The sequence below is a fragment of the Eurytemora carolleeae genome, unplaced genomic scaffold, assembly GCF_000591075.1.
Source record: "Eurytemora carolleeae unplaced genomic scaffold, Eaff_2.0 scaffold754, whole genome shotgun sequence".
Taxonomy (NCBI): Eukaryota; Metazoa; Arthropoda; class Copepoda; order Calanoida; family Temoridae; genus Eurytemora; species Eurytemora carolleeae.
Genome location: NW_019396640.1, coordinates 1 through 18,074, shown reverse-complemented (window position 1 = coordinate 18,074; position 18,074 = coordinate 1). Strand labels below are relative to the sequence as shown.

At 29.9% G+C, this 18,074-nt stretch overlaps 1 protein-coding gene and 1 long non-coding RNA gene across 2 annotated transcripts; both read right to left on the bottom strand.

Moving 5' to 3' along the window:
- Positions 1–8,159: 8,159 nt before the first annotated feature.
- Positions 8,160–8,863, bottom strand: LOC111706743 (uncharacterized). The gene is made up of 3 exons (XR_002766300.1): positions 8,801–8,863; positions 8,341–8,378; positions 8,160–8,245 (listed from the first exon to the last, which is right to left on the bottom strand). It is a non-coding gene; the product is annotated as an uncharacterized LOC111706743 (long non-coding RNA).
- Positions 8,864–11,515: 2,652 nt separating this feature from the next.
- Positions 11,516–16,413, bottom strand: LOC111706741 (fasciclin-1; the record flags this gene model as incomplete). The annotated part of the gene is given in 9 exon segments (XM_023479665.1): positions 11,516–11,882; positions 12,550–12,633; positions 13,073–13,180; positions 14,236–14,274; positions 14,570–14,630; positions 14,741–14,809; positions 16,077–16,136; positions 16,256–16,301; positions 16,371–16,413. Coding segments are annotated over 9 exon segments (711 nt in total), but the record flags the coding sequence as incomplete, so codon positions are not given.
- Between the last annotated feature and the right edge of the window lie 1,661 nt (positions 16,414–18,074).

Genomic DNA, 18,074 nt, shown 5'->3' with positions numbered 1-18,074 from the left:
ACCTAAAAGTTTTATTTTATACAAATCATATTAACTATATACGAATGCGTCGAAAAATAATCGATAACTATAGGTTGTAATATCTGAATGAATTGTTTAAAATTAAATTGATTTTTTTATGATCCGAGTCGTATATTGTAATTTTCTGAATTTGTATGGACGCTACGTTCTTTAGTAAAGTCTTTTTAACAATTATCTCCTGATAGATGCAACAGATAGAAGTAAGATTAGTAGCGATTAAAAGCGATTATTTTTCGTAAACACTTCCTTTAAAGGGACTGTAAGCGTAATTTCATGTGACTCTCCATACAAAGATCGCATTGCCCGATTCACAACGGTACCCTTAAATCCTTCAACTGATCCATGTTGGCCGACTTATTCTCATTAATCTATAAAAACGCGTTTAATTGTTGTACACTAAATTTTCAAGCTGTTTTAAGTTTTTAAAATATTAATATTAACTTTCTAGAATTGGCAGAGAATAAATATTTTCTTGCGTATTATTGGAAACCGTTTTTTATGTTTTGAGGTCAAACTGTACACAGCGTACACCGCATTTTAGAGTGATTCAAGTGGTATTCAAGATATTTAAACAAAAAGCTCTCTGTGCTCAATGAATAGTAAAAGGTTTAAAAGGTTCCGTTGTAAATCGGGCATTGCCTTAAAAAGAGGGTTACTTGAAATTACACTTACAATTTCTTTAATGTGCTTTGCCTATACCCAATTAGTAATTATCTTACCAATTATTTTATTTCTATAGTTTATCTATACCTCCTCTTATCTTTCTTATTTAACTCCCAATTCATTGGATCCATTCACAATCATTCTGTTATAATATATTCCTAATTTATCGTTTCCAATTCTTTACTTTTCACTCTCCCAAGTCTCAATTATTTAATCCCAACTAGTTTGCTAGATCATTTTTTGTATCTTTGTTCTTGTTTATGAACTTATCGATCCTAACCTTAGTTGTGATCATTGTTTCTAATGATAAAAGATAAAAATGTGTTAGGCATATTATAATATCAACTTATCGATCCTAACCTTAGTTGTGATCATTGTTTGTAATGATAAAAGATAAAAATGTGTTAGGCATATTTTATTACTGTACAACATTAGACTTATTTATAAACACAGTAGTTGGAAACGATAGTTGAATACAGATCTTGCTTAGACACTTGACATACGATGATGATCTTAAGGTTTTTCTTCAGTCTAAACATTTTTGAATAAACCCTAAAGTTGTCTAAAGAAGTTAGCATGAAGAATAAGAAGGTTTAGAATACTTATTCTTAAAAGTTCCGGCATATACCTTTCTTTTATACAGTTAAACCCCAATTATTAAATACATCCAAAGAACTTATCAAATGTCGTATTCTTCACTTTCTAATAATGGAATGTTGCAGATATTTAGTTTTTTAATTAAATGATTATACAAAGCTCTTTAAAACTGTTCCCGCATATTCATGGCTATGGCTATATTTCGCAAATACTTAGAATTACGTAAAACAGTATGAAACCCATTGAAAAATTGTTACTACTAGACGACATTTAATAAATTCTTTCTATGTATTTAATATTTAGGGTTTAACTGTATTGTATTATTTTAATATCACATGGTATGCTATTAAGATAAAAAATGTTGAATGCGAATTTATTATGATGATCAATTAATCCTGATTTACAGAAAGGCCATACAAAACACTTTTACCCTTTAAAATAATACACTAAAAGATTTGTTTTAAAAACATGTTTTTTTTTGTTAATAATATTTCATAAAAACAAACTTTTTTAGTGCTTGAATCTTCAGATTAATATGCTGGAAGATTCGCTTAAAACATTTTTCTTTAACATTAATTTCTTTATAAATTTGATTTTTTTCTTAAATCATTAGGTATAGATTATTCAGTGGTTGTAGTATATACCAATACAATGAAGACGACTTAGAGTAAAAAAATTTAAACTCTTATACCAAGCTTTCACCAGCATGCAGATACACATAAACATGGAAACAAAGATAAACTGTCATTATACAGCTTCCCTTTGTTTACTTCATAACTTGTGAATTTAAAAAAGCTTGTTAGAAATCAAGGCTTAATTAGAAAAGTCGTCTTTATTGTACTAAAAGTAACGCCAACCACTGTACAAAACAAATTTATTTTAATCATTCTTGTCATCGTTGTTTTTTTAAAGCCCATTTAATGCCCAAGTGCCATGCTTCTTCCTGAATTTTCTTGTATATAATTAAATTTCGGAATATACAGCTAGGGTGTCTCCAAAAAAAACGGGGAATAATTTTCAAGATTGAGACCATTTTTAAAACCTATTTACAATTTCTGGTTTGTCGTATATATAACAATACAATGAAGACGACTTAGAGGTAAATTTTTTTACCTCTTAAAACAAGCTTTCACCAGCATGCAGATACACGTAAACATGGAAAAAAGATATACTGTCAATATACAGCTTCCCTTGGTTTACTTCATAACTTGTAAATTTAAAAAATCAAGACTTGAATAGAAAAGTCGTCTTTATTATACAAAACATATTTATTTTAATCATTCTTGTCATCGTTGTTTTTTTAAAGACCATTTAATACCCAAGTGCCAACTTCCTCCTGAATTTTCTTATAAAATTAAATTTCGGAATATACATAGTGTCTCCAAAAAAAAAACGGGGAATAATTGGGTCTAAAGACTCGTTTGTAACCCAATTTTCAAGACTAAGACCATTTTTAAAATCTATTTACAATTTCTGGTTTAATGAGACCAATTTTAGGCTTGTAGATCCAAAATTTACAATTTAATAGGCTCTTAAAGTTTTATAACGAATCTGTAGACCCTTATTCCCCGTTTTTTGGAGACATTCTGTATATTTCGTGATTCATGAATAAGTATGTATTTACCAATCTGTTGTAAGTGGTGGATTGCAAATCAAGCTTACCTTTCAATTTCATGGAGTGGGCCTTTCAGGTAGAGCAAGAAAAAAATCAAAATCTAAAGATTGCTTTTCTGCTTGGCTCCTTTTTTACAACTGGTTATTAATAATCTTCATTCGACATCGATTTAATTGATAAAGAAGTGATTTTAAATAAAATAAATGAAAACAAAAAGGACACAAAGATTAAAGAACCGTTACTGATAATTAATAGACTCAAAAAGTACAAATACACTTTTCATTGATAAAATATCATAAAAATGAAATCCTGCATCACTGGATCTAAACAGCTAGAATGCCCATTACAAACATGCTGGTTCATGGTCAATTCCTGGAATGATCACTAGAAGCAAGGGTCAAGTGACCGCTTTGGAATTCTTGTTTTCACTTGCTTTACTTCTGTTTTTATATCCCGACCTTCCATTATACCAAAGTTGTGTTTTATAGTTGTTACATGTTGGTTTATCATCCTATAAGTTCTTGCAATAGTTTGCAAGACAACACTCAATAAAGAATTAATCATAAATTTCCTTTTTTTAAAAGTATTTCCACATTTTATCTTGTATAGCTAATATACAGGGTGTCCCACGAAACATGACAGTATGCAAGAGGACTTGAATGTCGTCTTGATTTTTGATATACATTGCTGTGTTTATTTGTCAACCTGATTTTAGAAGTATAAAAAGAAACAATTGATTCCAACATTGATTTATTGTCAAATTTCTTATAAAATTTATGTTCCTAAACAACTAATTAGTTAAATGTTGTTACATTTTTCTGCGTCATTTTTGAAAAATTGTCATAAAACCGATCCTCAAAATCATCCCTCCAAAATGGACAATCAATGAAGATTTTAAATATTGAATTTGCGCTCTTGCTGTAAAAATATGTACCGTAAAAACGTCTAAAATGAGTCCTAAAACATTTCTCAATAATTCTGCAATCTTAGTTCAACTACTATACATTGCCAGTCACTCCCTTTAAACCCAAAACAACTCTAAAATACTACAAAATATTTCCCATAATTGTTGAAATAAAATAGAATTACCTGTATAGTCGGTTATTTGGATCCGACCCTTCTTCCATCACATAATCATATAATGACCTCGCTACAACCATCAAAGGCTTATCTAAATTATTCATTTTCTTACGCAATTCAAAACACTTTAACGTTAAACCTTCTTAGTCTGTTAAGCTAGATCTCAGCAATGTGCAAGTGTGTATATGTAGATTTCTTTATGTACACTGCATGTTTTCATGTGTTGAATGTATATTGTGCAGCTATGTAAAATGTATATATCAGGTGGACAATGATGAATGATCATACAAACGTCAATGCATAAGGACCAATGTAAGTGAAAAAGAAGCGTTTATGGGAGGGGGTTTAGTTATATTGTATTTTAGGTCATACTGACAACTGGGTGGGTAGATTTTCGATGTGTTTTTTTTTCATCTGAAAGATGTTTTAAATGAAAGTAATTGAATGGTTCCAGTGCATTTATTGACCAAATAGCCAAATAAGTGGTTTCTCTCTTTGAAAGTATGGGTTTTGAATAGAATCAACGGGCCTATGGTGTCCCTGTACCAAATGAAGACATTTGAAATGCCAGGGGAAAAGGGTGGTGGAATTTGATGAGAACAAAAATTCTATCTTTTTTAACTGAGATCTTCGTGAGAAATTTCATGTTCTGCGAATCTACCTGAACTAATCGCTTTTATTTTCGTTTGATAAAATGATTTGGCTATTTGTAAATTAAATTCTAATCAAATTCTATGAAGGAAATCCGTCGAAAATAACGTAAAAGGTGTTTTCCGGTACTTTCTGAATTGTAGCACTTGCATCAGACATTTTAAAAGTATTTTTATTTTATACCAATCCAAATAAATGGTCAACTTCAAAGTTTATAGTTGAGGTTGTATATAAATTTGATAACTCAGGGTTGTCTATATATCTCATGTGAGACCCTTTGATATTTCAATCATATGCATTCGAGTAGGGCTGGGAAAAGTTCCGTTAACGAAACGGCATTTTTCGAAAATTAACAAAAGAGTCCAGAAACAAACGGCAAAAACCGTTAATTTTCAAATCGTTGAAATAAAAAACCAATACTTCTGGTTTTGCGCATATTACGCAAAAACNTTTAAATTGTAAAAAGCATTTTTTCAAACCCCTCCAGTGAAAATGAATTCCCTCCGGTGGTCTCCAGTGGAGTCAAAATCTTACTACGAACTTCCGTGACTCAAGAGATTGCAGAATTGTTAGAAATATAAAGAACTAGTTTAAGGATATTATCTATGAGAAAAAATGATTTAAAAGAAATCTTTTTACTTTCATTTCATTTCTTGATATTTCATTCATTGTTGCATTGAGAAGAAGAAACACCTCTCTTGTGTAAAGAAAGTACAGAAAGTTTCATTATAATAAAGACGGAAAAAGTGGAAATAAAAAATTAATGGATAGAATTAAATGAATTTGAACTTCCTACCACCGGTTCAAATTTGAATCACCGATTCAAATCCTTCCTGAATCTTTAACTTTGAATTATGGTGGTTCAAATTTAAACCGATTGTTGGTAGTTTAGCGACGTTGCTCAAATTCATCCGAGTTTTATTTTTCGAAGTTTATTTTTCGACATCATACCTGTAAAGGCTTCGAATAGTGAAACCATAGTCTATTTGTAGCCCAAGAAGCAGGTACAGAGTACATTCTATCCTGGCTTCTGAGAAAATGTTTGTTGTGTAATGTAAATACATTGTACAATGACTATTATAACCAAGTAGGGCTGGGCACGTTCCAACTTTCGTTTCGTTATAGGTTAGTTCCATCTGTAAAAAAGAAAAATTTCCGGTAGCCATTAATGTTGAAGGTTAGAACGGAACTTTCATTTTGTTAACGACATCTTTCGTTTTTTATTAAAGTTACTGAACTGTAGTTAACGATCCCAATTTTTATTAATGGTGTTACCGGAAAATTTTTAACAACCGTTAGGGATTTCATGAAAATGACAACGACGGTTTATAAAATTTTTGACAGTTGCGAACACAAAAGACGACATTTAAAAACTTCAAAACACGTAATTTAATTTTAAAGAAGTTTAATGAAATTTTAATCAGAAATTTACTGTTTAAAAAATTCGTTTTGTTTCGTTTTCAACATATTAGTTTTTTTAATTGCTTCCGTTTCGTAAACGATTTAAAAATTAACCGTTAATTTTCGAAGACCTCTGTTTTGTTTACGAAACTTTGCCCAGCCCTATAACCAAGGAACATATGTCAAGTAGCGTTAATGAACTTTATAAAGGAACTTTCTAGTTTCTTTGATTTATGTATATGATAAATATAAAAGATGGAATCGATTAGGCCCGTCTTATCACGCTCTTACAGTGTTTTACTAATGACAACGACTTTTTACCTTTACATTAGTATTTCTCAAATATGCTTTTAGCCCATTTGGACGTTTACACTTTACATACATTTTACATGCTTCATTCTTTCCTGCAGGGGTTATATGGTACTTTGGAATTCTAGTTTTTTTTCCTTACGAGCTATTGAGAAGCTATTTGCATCAAAACAAATACTCGCTTTTTAATGTTTCCTTTTTAACTCCAGAAATAAGGATAAAGAATAAAATTATTTTTACTACTATAAAGGATGTAAACACCTGTAAAATCTCTGGCATGAACATTTTCCGTTTATATCTATGCCGATTGTGCTATTTTTGTCTGGGATTGCACAGACCTGCCTACTCTCCTACAAAAGGTTTTTGACTGCCATCTAACCGCCATTTGTTGCATTTAATACCCATTCAGGGGTTAAGTTTTACATTTTTTAAAGAATAACTCTAACTTTTAACATAAAATATAAAATTTATGAATTTTGTCTTTTTTTGATGGTTTTGTATTTCATATCCAAAGGACCTTAAATATTTCTGAAAATAGATGTGTTGTATTTGGTCGTGTAATCTGGTTAATTATAAATTATAATGAGAATTATGGATAATTACTTTTTACATTATTTTTGCAAGAAAGGTAAGAGGTTTAGGGGATTGCAAATTGAACATTATGAAATTGGACACATGGACAAATTGGTTCCTCTTTAAGAAAATAAAATAAAACAGAAAATGAATAATTTAAAGCTTATTTTTTTCAGTTTAAAAATAATTTTATACGCATTTTTGGTTTTGGTTTTGTCTGTAACAGTCCAAAACTCTGTGCAAAAGTTTATTTAGGCACAGGAAAAAAGTCATAGCATGTATTGAATTGGTTTGAAGGAAATAAAGTCATGAATTGTCATCTAAAGTTACGGTACGGTTTTATACAGGAAAAAAGTCATACATATATAATTGTACTGCATTTTATTTAACAATGAAAGCATGATAAAAATGTTATCCGCACTACCCTCTTCCTGAAGGATACACAGTTCAAAGTTGAAAAACGGGCATTTTATACTTACTGTGGTTGGAGGGTCCTTCATGTCATCGTCATCTGTGTTACTTTGCACTTTAAAGATCGTCAATGTTAAATAAAGGCCGTCAGTAAAGCCCTAAGGTCGCGTGGTAAGAGTAAGACGGGCCGATTCGATATTAGGATATAGAGGGCTATTTCCTGTTTCAAAATATTAGGATATAGAGGGCTATTTCCTGCTTCAAAATATTAGGATACAGAGGGCTATTTACTGTTTCAAAATATTAGGATATAGAGGGCTATTTACTGTTTCAAAATATTAGGATATGGAGGGCTATTTCCTGTTTCAAAATATTAGGATAGAGAGGGCTATTTCCTGTTTCAAAATATTAGGATATAGAGGGTTATTTACTGTTTCAAAATATTAGGATATAGAGGGCTATTTTCTGTTTAAAAATATTAGGATATAGAGGGCTATTTACTGTTTCAAAATATTAGGATATAGAGGGCTATTTCCTGTTTCAAAATATTAGGATATAGAGGGCTATTTCCTGTTTCAAAATATTAGGATATGGAGGGCTATTTCCTGTTTCAAAATATTAGGATATAAAGGGCTATTTTCTGTTTCAAAAATATTAGGATTTAGAGGGCTATTTCCTGTTTCAAAATGTGTCTCTGATATTTTACCTCTGCAGTTTAATTTCGTTGGAGCTTATTCGTTCTCTGGCGAATAGAGATACAAATCATTACTTTATTCAATCAAAATGTTTAAAAATTCTTTTTAATGGAAAGATATGTCAAAAGAAAAAGTATCTCTAAGTTTCCTGGTAAAATGAAGTCCAAAAAATTCTTCCCTCAATGCTTGATGAGCGAGGATATAATTCATCTTGTTCATGTCAACATTTCTAAGAGAACAATATCAAAAACAAATTAAAAATATTTATCTAAAACTTTATCTTTAATTCTGTTATTCTTAGCAAACAATAAGTTTTATACATACCTAAAAGCTTCATTTGAGGGAGCTAAGAGGGTTCCATCCTACAAATATTTTGGATTGTTTATTTAAAATTATAGATTTTATTTAGAGATATTAGTCATTTTCAATTCAAATTATGAGCATAGTGATTACAATGAACATTCACTAATTTTATCTAATTTCAAATAAGAAGGAGCGAAGTTTAGAAAATGACTAACAAACTATTTAAACAATTTTAATTACGGGATTTACACAATGTGCTAAATATGTTAGTACATGACTTACAAGTTGCAGCATGTTTGTATATTGTCTTGTATATTGTTTTTCTGCATTCGAAAAAAAATTGGAGGATGTTCATTTCGCATTCTTTATCAACTAATAGGAAAATTGTTTCTGAACTGCATGGTTTTCACTAAACTAAAGAAAACTAGTGAAAGCTGCAAACATGATTCCTGACTGGTTTTCAGGTTTCTTTGATACTAACCTTGCTTTCAAGAATAGTTTCGCCGAAAAGCCCCCCTTTATCTTTAATTAGCTGAGCGAACCTAGAAATATTTATCATTAGTATTTACATCAATATCGACATCAACATCAAAATTATACAGTGAAACCCTTAATAACGAATACATCGGAAGATATTATCAAATGTCGTCTTGACAATTTTTTAATGAGTTTTATACTATTTTACGTAAATATGTGAAAATAGATAAATAGCCATGAATATGCGGGAACAGTTTTAAAGAGTTCCATATAATCATTTAATTAAAAAAACTAAATATCTGCAACATTCCATTCTCACAAAGTGAAGAATACGACATTTGATGAACTCTGTCGATGTATTCGTTATTAAGGGTTTCACTGTAGGCTCCTGAAGTTTTATAACGAATCTGTAGACCCTTATTCCCCGTTTTTTTGAGACATTCTGTATATTTCGTGATTCATGAATAAGTACGTATAAACCAATCTGTTGATAGTTGTGGATTCCAAATCAAGCTTACCTTTCAATTTCATGGAGTGGGCCTTTCAGTTAGAGTAAGAAAAAAATCAAAATCTAAAAATTGCTTTTCTGCTTGGCTCCTCTTTTTACAACTGGCTATTAATAATCTTCATTCGACATCGATTTAATTGATAAAGAAGTGATTTTAAATAAAATAAATAAAAACAAAAAGGACACAAAGATTAAAGAACCGTTACCGATAATTAATAGACTCAAAAAGGACAAATACACTTTTCTTTGATAAAATATCATAAAAATGAAATCCTGCATCACTGGATCTAAACAGCTAGAATGCCCATTACAAACATGCTGGTTCATGGTCAATTCCTGGAATGATCACTAGAAGCAAGGCTCAAGTGACGGCTTTGGAATTCTTGTTTTTCACTTGCTTTACTTCTGTTTTTATATCCCGACCTTCCATGCATTGCATCAAAGTTGTGTTTTATAATTGTTACATATTGGTTTATCATCCTATAAGTTCTTGCAATATTTGGCAAGACAACACTCAATGAAGAATTAATCATAAATTTTCTTTTTTAAAAGTCTTCCTACATTTTATCTTGTACAGATAACATAGCTTTGTCAATTCTAAATACTTCTCTAAAAAACATCAATATCGACATCAACATCAAAATTATACAGTGAAACCCTTAATAACGAATACATCGGAAGATATTATCAAATGTCGTCTTGACAATTTTTCAATGAGTTTTATACTATATCACCTAAATTTCAGCATTTGCGAAAATAAATAAATATCCATGAATATGCGGGAACAGTTGTAAAGAGTTCCATATAATCATTTTATTAAAAACTAAATATCTGCAACATTCCATTATCAGAAAGTGAAGAATACGACATTTGATGAATTCTTTCGATTTATTCGTTATTAAGGGTTTCACTGTAATATCTCTGCAAAGAAAATATGGCTTGTAAATCTCTCATTAAAATCATTTGTTTTGAAAACTAATATTACTTATATTCCCAGTATTAAATGTAACTATAATTATAAAATATAAACCTAATTTAATGTTTGTGGAATTACAAAATTTCTAAGAAGTCTAGTTTAACAAGTGTAAGGATAAAAAATATTATGAAATTGATCATTGTTGATTATTTGCTTATATCACCAACCAAACGCTAAAGGAATCGACACCTGTATAACAAAGACGACTTTCAGATTTACTTACAAAGTTATTTGTATAGTGATTTTATGGTATACATTCAGCAAATGATCGGACATCCAAACATCCGAAAAGAGATTACAACTTTATTTATAAAGATACTAGCTTGGGAACCCAGCGTTGCCCAGTGCACTCATAGTTACTCCCGCTGTTTAACCGCACCTGGTCTTAAATTACGATTTTAGATATTCTTTACTATTAAATGTCGACCCATTCAACTTAGAATCTCAAAACCAAGCTAAGAACATTTCCGTGGCTCTCCTAAGTTACCCAAATAAAATTTAAGGCAATTCGGTCCAGGGGTTCAAGTGTTATGATCGGACATAAATACAAAAAAACAGAGATTACTAGTCCAAAGCAGCACAAACTAAATGGCATCGTTGTAATACCAGTTCTGATTTGTGTTTGCAGAAGTTTTGCAGGATATTTCGTTATTCGTGATGAACATAAATCGTTTGTACAAATCTAAGGATATTAGGGTAAAATATAAAAGTCTGCAGTTTTCCTTTATAAGATATTCAGTTAACAATTATAAACAATGTTTTAAAAGTGGTACACAGAAACATATAATTCATCTTAAACCGATTCAAATTCAAATTTCAAAACCGTGATTCCTTACCTTTAATTTTCAACATTTTTACAGTGAAAACCATAAAACTATTGAATAGGAAGACGACATTAAAGTGAAAATTAAGTGAACTTGATGTTGTTAATAAGCAAATATCTTACTTGTAGTTGTTTAAATCAGTTTTCAAATAAAATGGGTCTGTTACTCTGGTCATTTGCTATGTCTCATGTTTATGGCACTTTTTAAAACCATGACTTGAGTCTTAGGGTCGCCTTCCTATTCCAGAGTTTTCTGGTTCTCACAATATATTCAACATGTCAAATGAGTAAAAACCATTATTGTCAGACTTTCTGAGCTTAAAAAAATGAAGGCACTTTGAAAACTGGATGGGAATTCAATTTACAGTGGATGAAACCAGGAATATTTAAAAAGATCTTTTCTTGTTCTAAACAGAAAACAACGTAATTTGCAGTATATTTTCATTTTGCATATTTATTTATTTACACATGTTTTATACTATATTAATTATCTTTTCTATTTTAGTTTTTGATCATAATTTCTGAACTTCTGTTTTATCCATGAGTATTTTCGATCTTTGATCATAAAAAGTGATAATTTAACTTGACATTACGTCAATGGAATGGGAGAATAGCATCGAGAATGCAAAGAATAAGAGAAAAACTGGCCACAAACTGACCGGCCGGCTGTTTCCGCTAGTCATGGGAAATTCAAATATTTGACGCTCATCCATCATAACTGTGTCCACGAGGTGAATATAACCGTTTATACACTCTATATTTGGTCTTACAACCTTTCCCTGAAACAATATAATTCAATTAATAATGTATTATTTACTTTCAGAAAGTTAGAAACAATTGAAATATAAACAACCTAGAAATTCAATAATAAAGGAATTGAGTCTTTGTCTCAAACTCAAATTGTCTAACCCCAATATCTTAGCAACTTGATGGTGCAAACCTTTGATATTTCAAAACTTAGATTATTTGATCTACCAGAAATCTCAGTTTGAAATATATAAGGTCTACGGCATTAGGTTGCAAAGATATAGGGACAAGAAAATCTAAGTTTGGGGCTTAGACTCAAATCCTTTTAGGGTGAAGAATCCCTGGGTTTAAATTTCCTTTAATTAAAATTTTTCTGAGAGTTAATGATACATTTCTAACTCATCATGAACCTGCATTATAGTGCATGAAAACTATTTTAGATAAGCTGGATTCATTTAAAATTGTTACGCAATAAAAAACAGCTTTTTATATAGGAATGTATTTGGGATTCAATGATAAATCCTTGGGCCACGCTGCTGTCGGGATTATCATTACATCCTGAAGGAATTTCAATAATCTTTTGTTTTAAATAATCAATATTAAAACTTTCAAACATTTTTTTCAGTTGACTGAATTTGTAATTATTTTACTTTTAATCATTAAACAGTTTCATTAGCATGATATATATATATATATTACCTTTATTTTGTCCCATGAGACATACCAATCTTTGTATGCGTTAAACTGAAATTCTCCTACTCCTGTTATGGTCAGCTCTCCACCCTGTAATATTTATCGTACGATTTCCAGCAATGATAAAACTATTAAAGTTTACAGCCATAACAGCTGGTTTTCTATGTTGAGCGGGTAAATTTTGTTCCGGAGAATAACGAGAAAACAGAAAACATTAACAATAGAAGCCTAAATCACATTTTTTGAACAGTTACAATTTCATCAATTTTATCCCACAACCAAAAATACAAATCAAATCAAATCTATCCAACCAAACCACATCAAATACAAAACTTTTCAAATTAAAATGTTTTCATATTTTTGTTCCAATTTAGCTTAGAATGAGAGATTCAGTTACAATTTCTGATAAAAATGTAATTTTTGTGTATAAAACCATTTTACGAATTTCAAAAATGGCTTTGTTTAGTAATTTTACGTTTTAATCATATTCCTCATAAAACCCTTGCACTGTTAAGATTTAATTATCAACCTCCGTTGGAACTGTAGTTGTTGGATTTCTTAGACTTCTTTCCACTAACTGTTCTATTGTGAAGTCTCTATCTGATATAATCAAGTGCCTTTGTAGAATTCTTGTTGCCTATAAAAAAGAGTTTGCATGTGATATTGTATATTAATTCTTTTTTAACTACAGTTTAACCCAAAACATCGGAGACAACGAAAAGAATGTATAAAATGTTGTATTCTAAGTCAATTATACTAATAATGGAATGCTGCAGATATTTAGTTTTTTCTAATTGAATAATTATATGGAGCTCTTTAAAACTGTTTCCGCATATTTCATGGATATTTATTTATTTTTACAATTACTAAGATCTATGTATAAAAGTTAAAACCCATTAAAAAAGACGCCATTTTATAATTCTTTTGATGACTCCAAAATTCTGGGTTTAACTGTGGCTAAATTCCGAATTTTAAATTTTTCGTAAGTTTCAAATTTTAAGTTTTATTATTCAGATATGCGTGGTTAGATAAATTTCATTTCATTATCATCAAACAGATCTCTTCAAGAAATGCTTATTCACTATTCAGTCCTCGGACACAAAAAAAAAATTTGGAGACTTGATTTGAGACATAACAATTTAAAATCTAGGTTTGCTGTACAACAAGTCCCAAATTCAACCAGCAAACCTTTTTAATAAATAGGGTTATTGATGACAATTTGATGTGGACTTAAGAAATTATTTCCAGGAGGTCAAATCGTGGCGTCTGCACTCTGCAGTCTGCAGTGCAAATGATTGTTCAAAAGGAACTGAGTTTTTGCCACAAATTATGATTTTACAATCGCCATATCTTTTCAACCTGATGGTGCAAACCTTTGATATTTCAAAATATCATTATTTGATCTAAAATGATTCATAGTTTGAAATATCTAAGGTCACCGACATTCAAATGCAAAGATATAGGGATAAGAAAATCAGAGTTTGTGACAAAAGCTCAATACCTTTCTTTACAAAGTTTTTATACCTACTGCCTGAAGGCTCATACAGTAGGTATAAAAGCTCAGTTTTTATACCTACTGCCTTAGGGGGCTCATACAGTAAGTATAAAAGCTCAGCTTTTAGACTTAAGTAAGGGGCGAAAAATAGGAATAGAGTTAACAACATATTTTATTTTTATCAAACAAATACTTACGAAGTCGGGTGTGTTTATGTCTGTTAAGCTTCGAAATGCCTAAAATATCAAATTCTTATATCTACACTAATATAAAACTTAAGATTTTTTAGGATATTATAATCCTAATGCAATTTTGTAAATTAATTGGCACTTTACTAAACCATTAATTGCTAATGTTAAACGACGCTGAAAAATGTTAGTTTTGCATTTTTTATTGAGAAAGTTTCCAAGGACAATACTTTTTAGGCCATATCTTAATTCCTTAACCAATAGAAATAAATTGTGCTCAATTTGGTTCAGTTGTTTCTATCTTTTTGAACAAGCCGAAAAAAAGACAAGGCAATAATTATACCTGCGTAAAATCTCTCTTAACCTTTTCCCAAGCAGCATTAGTTGGAACCATCATAGTTATCCTTAATGAAAATTGTATTTTATTCACACAAGTGGTATGTTTTCAAATAATTTAAAGGTATCGAACCATTTTTATGTTGCCCCCCCCCCCAATAGTATGCGTTGTGTTTACCTGGCCCCAGGTGAGTTTCTTAAAAGTAAACTAGAAAGACGTGTAGCTACTGCCAAACTCCAAGAATGACTAAATAAAAGAAGTTATAGATAATTCAATGAAATAAAAACTTGAAATAGCATGAAATGTAAAATCAATTTTGTTCATCAAATTTTTCGTAAATTTGCTCGTAGTTTACGCAGAAAAATGTTGGCACATGGCAACGTATTTTGCACGAAAAATGCAGACAAAAATGTGCAACAAAATATGTAATCGGCGTAAAATTATGTCATATTGCGGGGCTAATGAAAATTATGACTTTTTGTTGTACCCAACCCCTGGACTATATTTCTCTCTAAAACTACGTGTCTCTACGAATTAAGGAGCTATAAAACAAAACTCTGCGAATTTTTGGAATAAATCGATTTTATAATTGGTTAAGAATTAGTGAGAATTCCAGAATTATCGAATTATCGAATTATTCAAAGCCTTAGACAAAGAAAGATATTGAAATAAAAATGTTATGCAGTAATCTGCATAAAACAAACTTCTCAAAGTATTATTTTCGATGTATTTTAAGTGTTAGATTGTATTGGCATATCCAGTATCCACAGTAAAGTTCACTAACTGCTCATCGATTCTTGTAAAGTTGTATTTCAATCAAAAAATCTTCTTTTTTACTGCATTCCCTTCATTCTAAGCCAGGTTATTTATGAAATTCAAATGAAACAAGTAAGATTATTGGGAGGTTTAAAGAAAATTGCAACTGTATTTTAAAGGTCATATAATTTTTTTCTTAAAAAAATTATCATATATGCACAATATATGATAATTTTTTTAAGGATTTTTTTTTCAAGGATTTTTCAATTGAAAAACAATTAAACAAATAATTATCTAAGTATCTATCTATATAACGTGATGTCTCAATTAGATTTTGAGGTTTTCAAGTTAAGCTGGGTTTTTTTTTTATCTATTTGCTTGTAGTTGAAGCTAATTATTATGTCTAGAGATATGTAAAGAAGAACGTATACATTTGTTTAATTTGTCACATTGCTAATTAACAAATTCACATTATGTTTTTTATACTCTTCAAGTAGTATAGAATGATAAACCCGATTTTCTTAATCTTTCTGTCCTAGCTTGATGAACCATGAAACAGTATTCTAGTACTTAGTGCGCGAGAAAAGTTAAAGAAAATAATTCTCAATGGCCAAATATTATTTTTACCTAATTTTTTCAATGATGCGACGGATAGATTGCATTTATATTACTGCAGTGTAAAAAATAAATTATACCTTAGTAAAATTCTTGAATTTTTTTCAATCCCATTTATCCAGAGATTAAACAATGTAATTACCTCATTCCAGGGTCTGCAGCCATCTTATCTCCAATTGACTGAAACGGAACACCAAGTATTCTTATTAAAAGAATTATTCTTTTTTATTAAGTAAGGTACACTTTCAACGTATTTACGGTAAAATGTACTTTTGATGAAAAACTAATTCATAGTTTTAATTTTATGATAATTCTGTTTTCCTGTCTATAATATGTATAACTCCATTCACCGTTCCAATATCTTTCTCTAAATTAAATAAATTTTGACATTTAGAATGGTTGGCTAGTATGAAAGTTGAAAATATGATATTGTTACCTAAAACTGATGCGTTGACACCTCTTCCTTCGACGGTCAAAGACTTAAAATTTGTATCTAATTAATCTAATGTTTAAACAATCAATACATCTAAGAAGTGTTTATTAATAGAAATTATTTTGCGTACACACAGTTTGCAAAGATTTTGCCAAGATAGAGGGATAATTTTAGCCATGATATTATTTTTTTGTAGAACAATTCTAAAGTTTTCTTATTTTCTCAAAATGTTCAAGTTAAAAAAACAAGATAAGATTGTCAGAAATTTTATTTTTAATATAATTATTGTACTACAGGGTGTCCCACGAAACATGACAGTATGCAGGACGACTTGAATGTCGTCTTGATTTTTGATATAATTTGCTGCGTTTTTAAAATTTGATATTATGGAGTTTGTATTTCAGAAGTTTTTATTTTCACGAGTTTAATGTTTAATTTTTATGTAAGACGACATTCAATAAAGGTGCATTTTTTTTCAAAACCGATCGTTTTTCCAAAAACTACCGTTTTTATAAAGTTTGTCGTTTCGTTAACGAGCATTAACATAATTTTTTTTTTCAAAAACGATCGTTTTCTAAAACGATTAACAACCCTAAATGTTATTTAGGCAAACTATTGTTATCTAAGAAAAGTCTATATAGACAAAATATAATCTAGGCAAAATGTTATCGAGACGTAAAGCTACCAGGGGAAACTATTATTATAGCCTTAGTCAGAATTCTTCTGACATAAATAAAATATATTTTTGAACGAGAGACTTTTATACATACAAGCAATATGGTCGTTCTGTTTCTATATATATATTATATAAGCCTACTTTTTCTAAATTGGTTTTTCATTAATAAAAATCTACAATTGGGGAAATATATTCTCATGGCTAGTATTTTTGGAGATTTTTAGATAACTCCTCCTTAAACACAATTTATATTGTATTTTTTATCATATTTTATGAATGAATTATGGTATATACCCTTTTTATATTAAAATTCATTTATTTAATCCCATTTTAAATCCTCCAATCATTCTTATTTTTTGCTTTATGCTTTTTTAACAATGAACATTCACAACTAATAAAGCAATAATATACACAATTGTTGGAAAAAAATTTCACAATTTTGTTTTTGAAAATCATTTGCTTTATTTAATAGAATGTCTAAATAAATCTCTAAATGGTTGAAAATGACCTTCAGTGATCTATACTGTGATACTGGGATACAGTGTAAAGTAGATATCTCAATACTGCTTAATTTTTAAATTAGATTTTAAAGAAACCTAGAGACACGTTAGAAATTTTCTACAGGCGAGCAAATACTAGTCAAAAGGGCGTTCATACAATATTAGCAAATTTTTAAAATGTTCCTGAACCCGGGGCTGAGAGTTTGTACAAATACGTGCAAATATATATACCACGCAATGTTAGCTAAAGAACTAAACTTTTACCAATAAACACAATAATCTAAGAGATTGGACTCAAAGAAGTTTGTAGTAAGATTTCGATTCTGCTGGAGATCACCGGAGGGATTTTATTTTCACTGCGAGAAAAGTTAAAGAAAATAATTCTCAATGGCCAAATATTATTTTTACCTAATTTTTTCAATGATGCGACGGTATAGATTGCATTTATATTACTGCAGTGTAAAAAATAAATTATATCTTAGTAAAATTCTTGAATTTTTTTCAATCCCATTTATCCAGAGATTAAACAAT